The sequence below is a fragment of the Pituophis catenifer genome, unplaced genomic scaffold, assembly GCF_029215685.1.
Source record: "Pituophis catenifer annectens isolate HBS135680 unplaced genomic scaffold, rPitCat1.0.hap2 SCAF_9, whole genome shotgun sequence".
Classification (NCBI taxonomy): domain Eukaryota; kingdom Metazoa; phylum Chordata; class Lepidosauria; order Squamata; family Colubridae; genus Pituophis; species Pituophis catenifer.
Window position 1 is genome coordinate 7,668,761 of NW_027256889.1, and position 6,607 is coordinate 7,675,367.

Below are 6,607 nucleotides of genomic sequence, written 5' to 3' on the forward strand. Positions count from 1 at the left end.
TCATACTCTTTCATAACTGGAAGATGGAGCGTTCAAGGAGGCAACGTGGTTGAAAATGCCTGCAAGGTGAGAAAACAAGAGCAGGTAAAGGACCAAGAAGGCCAGCTTGAGATGCTCAAAGCAACCTTGGATCACCCAGGCATAATTGTTTTTGAAGGTTGTGTTGAGTTGCGTGTGTGTGTAAACATAATAACCTGCTATTGTATAAATATATTGTTCTTTCCACTGAATGCAAAATAGCAATAACATTTAGATTTACATACCACTTCACAGCACTTTATATAGCCCTCTCTAAGCTGTTTACAGAGTCAGCCTATTGCCCCCAACAATCTGGGTCTTCATTTTATCGGCCTTGGAAGATGGAAGGCTAAGTCAACCTTGAACCTGATGAGATTTGAACTGCCAAATTGCAGCCATCCAGCAAAAGTAGCCTGCAGTACTGCACTCTAACCACTGTGCCACCATTTTTCAAAGTTTTTTTTTTTAAAAAAAATGGCAGGAAAATGCAATTCTTTTAAAGAGAAATGCTTCTGGTCTTATGCAAATGTTCTGATCTCTTGATTACCTTTCTAAGGCAGGAATCCATTGGGTTAATGGAAAAGGGACATTTTCTATGGGAGCTCAAACCAACTAAACATGTAAAAATATCTTCAGTTCCTAAAATGATGACTGTTTGTCCTATAACACTGGGGTCCCCAACCCCCAGGCTTTGGACTGGTACTGGTCCATGGCCTGTAGGACGTGGGTCGCAGAAGTGAGGGAAGCTGCATCTGCACAAGATCTAGATAACCATCTGAAACCAACACCAAGTCGGTAGAAAAATTGTCTTTTCCAGAAATTGGTACTTCATGTGAAAAAGTATTGGGACCGCTGCTATAATATGTAGGTGTTTTTTTTAAAAAAAAAATCTTTGGATTATTTTATGACTCTCAATATTTTCATATGTGAACCATCCAGAATTGCTGGAGGTTGGGCAGTATAATAACAGCCCAGTGCTTCTCAAATATGGCTGTTTTTAAAAGTTGTGCAGGCTTCAACAACCAGAATTCTCCACCCAGCATGCTGGGAATGGAATCCCACACATCTTTAAAGGGGCCACATTTGAGAAGAACTGGTCTATGGATTAAAGTGGTGGTGTTTTGGAAAACACTGTGGTAGACTCACCAGCCAAGAGAAACAGGGGGAAAGTGATCCATCCAGAGTAGAAAGACCATGCAAAGGAGACCTGGAGTTGAGATGAGGTCTTCTCTTTCCATGTTTCAGCTGTATAAACAGCTAGGGCTATGAGAGTGAAGAGTCCTTTCAAAAAAGCAGAGAGAAGATCAGTGCTGATTAACCCAGCTCTGTGATGATTCACCCGTGAGGTTTTTATTCCCCCCACTTTGGTTTGTACATGCATTGTGCAGGAAATGTTTGTGTATTGACACAAAGTGTTTAAGACCCCGAATTCACACCTTGCATTCCCACATCCCCCTTAGCCTGACTCAACCCATTTCCTGAATTTGCATGCTCCACTGAATCATGGACTAACCCAATGGGCTGAGAATTAACTGCTGCTAAATTTATACAACATGCCAAGCCATATAAAACTGAGTTATCAACTACGTAAACCTAGAAGGTTATGCAAACGCATTTCTAGCGTTACCCTGATTCAATGTATTATATGAACGTAGCCATGGGATTATAGTCACAATCAGTGGTGAAACTCAGCCGGATCTATCCGGATCGTGCGATCCGGTAGTGCTGGCGGTGGGAGGCTCCGCCCACCCGCCTGGATGACATCACATCCCATTTTTGACCCTCTGCGCATGCTCACATTTTGACCCTCTGCGCATGCTCACATTTGTGAGCAGGTAGGGAAAGGTAAGTGAATTTCTGGTCACCATTCTCTGAAAGCTCTTTGGTGTGTCTGCTTTCATTTTCAGAAGATTTTTGAAAGGGATGAATCACATTTGTGAAACCAGTTTCACCTTCACCAGGTAGATATCTCAAAGATGATACAGGTAGTCCCTGATTTATGACCATTCATTTAGTGACTGTTCAAAGTTACAGCAGCTTCGAAAAAAAGTGACTTCAGTCCTCACACTTGCCGTGTCCCCATCGTCACACGATCATGATTCAGGCCCTTGGCAACTGGCATCTATTTACGATGGTTGCAACATCCTGGGGTCACATGATCACCCTCGGAGACCTTCCCAACCAGTATCCAACATGCAAAGTCAATGGGGGAAGCCAAATTCACTTAACAACCATGTGATTTGATTAATAATCATGGCAAAAAAAAAAATTGCCATGACTCAATCACTGCAACAGTTAGTCCCAAATGTGGTCGTAATTCAAGGACTATATCAGCTTTTATAACTAGTTTTGGTGGCAAAGGCCCTTGATTTCCTGTGGCCCTTTCTCTTTGGGGCATCTGCAACACATATCTTTTGTTTGCTTGCTTTAGACAGCAGTTTGGCTTGATGGATTAAAGCAGAAGTCTGCTGGCTGGAGAATTCTAGGAGTTGAAGTCCACAAGTCTTAAAGCTGCCAAGTTTAAAGACCTGTGGATTAAAGGAAGGGATGTCTTCCCTTAATGTAGGGGCGTCAAACATGATTTCATTGAGGGCCACAGCAGGGTTATGTTTGACCTCGGGGGGCCAAAGTGGGCGTGGCCAGCTCGACATCCCTTGTGTTGTGGGTGCCTGTGGTGGTCCATTTTTCGCTGCAACAGCCTCCTGCAACCCTCTGCTAGTGAAAAGGGAGGCACATGCGGCCCTCCCAAGCTCCATTTTCTCTGGCAGAGGGCCAGTCCTTCGCTGTTTCCAGTGTAGCTCTGCAGGCCAGATCTAAATACCCCGTGGGCTGGCTCCGGCTCCAGTTCCTGGGCCTTGAGTTTGATATCCCTGCCTTAATGCAAGACATTTTCCAGAGTGGTCTTTCTCTGGAAAACCTTAGCAGGTGAAGTCCACCAAGCTTTTTATTAACATCCTCTAGGAATTTCCTAGTAATACCCCTGTTTTTGGCGGTTTCCTCTTCCATTGCAGCTTTACAGAATTGCTTCTGTCTGTTTAGTATTTGGGGCCATGATATCCGCTTGGTTACTTATAGTAAAGAGAACACATATTTAATTATTCATGTATTAACCGCAGCTAGAATTGTATTTGCACAAAACTGGAAAAGTGAAGCGATCTCTACTGATGAGAAAGTGATTAGGAAAAAATATTAGACTGTGCAGAAATGAACAGATTAACGCTGCCAATTAAGGAGAAAGAAGAAACTGAATATTACATGATATGGGAATTATTTTATCAATGGTTAGGGAATAAAAATTGAAGTTGGAAAAAAGAAGGAGATTAAAGAAGAGTAGAAAATATGTTAAGATAGAGATGTAAACAATATGGTAATTGTTATGACTATCAGGTTTAACATTATTATATTCTTATTAGAATACGGTAAGAGGGGAAATTGAATAAGTTTACTATGCTCAATTGCTTAATATACTATAATTGTAAGATCAGAGAATTAATATCAATGCAGTGAATGATGTTATAAATTTCGATGGTTATTGCACAGAGATCATTTGTACCCAGATGACACACTGTTTAAGAGAAGATGAAATGTTTATATTTTGAAAAAAAAATAAATAGAAACTTTTTACAGATATCCGCTCGGTTACCAAAGGCTTCAACCAAGCTCTGATCATTTGAGAAGACTGTCAAAGCCTTATTGAAAATAAACTTTGAACCACCCCAGATCCCCCCAGACCTCTTCAAGATCACTCTCCCTGTGATTGAAGACTTGACCTCTTCATTTTTGGTAACACCTACCAGCCACATAGGCAGCCATAGAAGCAATCAAGGGTTTGCCTAGGATGCCACACATGGAAGGCATGAAGGCGGCAATCAGGAAGACGTGTAATGCCAACGCCGCTAGAGAAGCCATAATCAGAAAAACACGGGCAGCTATGATGTAGCCTGCAAGCAAAGTTATAGATGCAAAAGGTTATGTCTATTTTCAATCCTTATTGCAGTAATATTTGTTGGGGTTTTTTTTATTGATTAGATTTTTATCATGCCTTTATTACTCTATAATATTCAGGGTGGTGAACATACATAATACGCCTTCCCCGTCCTGTTTTCCTCACAACAACAATCCCATGAGGTGGGTTTGGCTGAGAGAGCGTGATTGGCCCAAAGTCACCCTGCCAGCTTTTGTGCCTAAAGTGGGACTAGAACTCACCATCTCCCAGCAATTGGACCAAAGTCACCCAACTGGCTTACTTGTCGAAGCTGGGACTAGAACTCACGTTCCCCTGGTTTCTAGGCCAATGTCTTAACCACTGCGCCAAACTGGTTCTCAATATATCAGAGCATCCTCACCCCCAATAGATTGCTTGTTCAGAAAACGTTCTAACTACCTTCCAGAAAGGGACCTATCCCACCAGGCTCAAGGTTGACTCAGCCTTCCATCCTTCCGAGGTGGGTAAAATGAGGACCCAGATTGTTGGGGGCAAGAGGCTGACTCTGTAAACCGCTTAGAGAGGGCTGTAAAACACTATGAAGCGGTATATAAGTCTAAGTGCTATTGCTAAGTGCTATTTCAACTGTCTATATCTCCTGATTTCCCTGGCGCCTGACAAAGACACAAAGACACAAATACTGATGCACCTTATTGGAAATATTTAGGGGGAAAAAATGAAGGCCTTCCTGCCATAAACCTTACCAAAGGCATCCTTTACAGCAAAGCATTGGCTTTCGGCTAATCCAGTGTTAATGCAGTACTGCCATAGCCCACTGTGGGACGTCCCAGCAGAAGCAAAAGATACTTTCCAGTAATCGGTGCTGAGCGCCATCAAAAGTAGGCTGATGCTCAAGGATGCTATCAACACGCTGAAGATACGGCAGCACAACATCCTGATGCAAAGACTAAGGTGTTTCAACAGTCACTTTGCTTGGTATCCAACTTTTAGACACCCTAGGGGGAAAAAACAGATTAAATGGAGACAATTTATCCCCAGGGGACAAACATGGAACAGCATTAGTAGAACTATATGTGTGTGTGTGTGTGTGTGTATTTCACTATTGTTCTATTAGTGCAGGAGAGTGCGGTGAAGTCACTGGAGTGGATGGGATCCAGAGAATTCTTGAGGGTTTTGCTTTCTCCTGGTGGCACAGTGGTTAAAATGCAGTATTGCGGGCAAACTCTGCCCACAGGCTGGAGTTTGATCCTGACCAGCTCAAGGTTGACTCAGCCTTTGGAAAGATGGTTTAATGGTAGACAGGACCACATGGTTTTGAGGTCCTGGGCAAAAAAAAAGGAAGAGATGCTGAGAATGCCTGGGTTTTATGCCCTTTCTGGACTTTTGAATTTGAGCTTGTATTCTGATTGTCTGTCAGACTCCCATGGGGCTGTGCAGGGGTAACCTTGTAGGTTGTCTGTGTCCCAGGCTTGGTTGAGCCTTGCTGGGTGATGATGTAAGGAAGGAGCTTTGGGCAATTCCTACTATGGTCCTGCCTGAAAGAGGTAGATCTTTGTTATGTGGAATAGACTGGCCCAGGCCTTCATGGCCCATTGACAAAGGTGGGAGGGGTGAGTTTCTGCCTCCCTTTTAGGGGAAATATTCTGCCCTTTTAATATTTTTTAAAATATTTCATTTTTCTAGGAGAGGGCTGGTTGCTAACTTCCTACACAGAAGAGGGCTTAAAAGAATCTGCAGCAGAGCAAAGCGTAAATGCAACCATGAACATTCTCGCTCCAAAAGGTGGTGAGATATGGGTTGAATCTAGTGGTTACCTGAAGTCTTTTGCAGAGTCAACCATGGACTTCACTTCAAGCCACTTCCTGCATCCTTTTTACACACTTAAATGTCTCGGTGATCTCAGCAAAAGCTCAGAGTTTGAACAGGTGGGTTTAGAAGAATGGGAGGGAATGATGGGCTTTCTTCTGAAACCCCTCGTTATTTTTTTTAAGACACATAACAGTAAACAGTAACAGAGTTGGAAGGGACCTTGGAGGTCATCTAGTCCAACCCCCTGCTCACGCAGGAGACCGATACTAGGGATTCAAACCGCCGAACTGCCGACCTTTCTGATCGACAAGCTCAGTGTCTTAGCCACTGAGCCACCTAGTCACATTGTGACTATTTATATATACGTATATATACGTGATGATCTATAGCAGGGTTTCTTAAACTTTGGGTTCTCATTAACGTTGAAATGGGAGAAATCTTCTTGCTGTGGATTTTAATTATTTCAGCTCATTATTTCTCTGTTATGTGAGCCAAGAAAGTGGACCAATAAAACTGGATGTGATCCAGTAGTGAAATCCAAATTTTTTTACTACTGGTTCTGTGGGCGTATCTTGGGGGGGGGGCGTGGTGTGGCTTGGGGGGCATGGCAGGGGAAGGATACTGCAAAATCTCCATTCCCACCCCACTCTGGGGCCAGCCAGAGGTGCTATTTGCCAGCTCTCCGAACTTCTCAAAATTTCCGCTGCCTGTTCTCCAGAACCTGTCAGAACCTGCTGGATTTCACCCCTGATGTGATCCCTGACATGAGGGTCTCAAAAGCCCTTTTGGGTAGTATTATCAATTTATACCTTGCGCTCCCAGGGAGGAAAGAGA

At 43.2% G+C, this 6,607-nt stretch overlaps 1 protein-coding gene across 1 annotated transcript; it reads right to left on the minus strand.

Annotated features, from left to right (window-relative positions):
- Positions 1-4,897, minus strand: LOC139321455 (protein NKG7-like). Its single transcript, XM_070950169.1, has 4 exons — positions 4,708-4,897; positions 3,813-3,959; positions 1,165-1,299; positions 1-59 (listed from the first exon to the last, which is right to left on the minus strand). The coding sequence occupies exons 1-4, from the start codon at positions 4,895-4,897 to the stop codon at positions 1-3; spliced, it is 531 nt and encodes a 176-aa protein (XP_070806270.1).
- Between the last annotated feature and the right edge of the window lie 1,710 nt (positions 4,898-6,607).

Excerpts from the sequence above, each read along its gene's own strand:
- LOC139321455 (XM_070950169.1), bottom strand. The coding sequence starts at position 4,897 with ATGTTGTGCTGCCGTATCTTCAGCGTGTTGATAGCATCCTTGAGCATC. Across the intron at positions 1,300-3,812 it reads TATGGCTGCCTATGTGGCTG|GACTCTTCACTCTCATAGCC; the intron begins GTAGGTGTTACC and ends CTTTTTTGAAAG. Across the intron at positions 60-1,164 it reads CCCCCTGTTTCTCTTGGCTG|GCATTTTCAACCACGTTGCC; the intron begins GTGAGTCTACCA and ends CTCACCTTGCAG.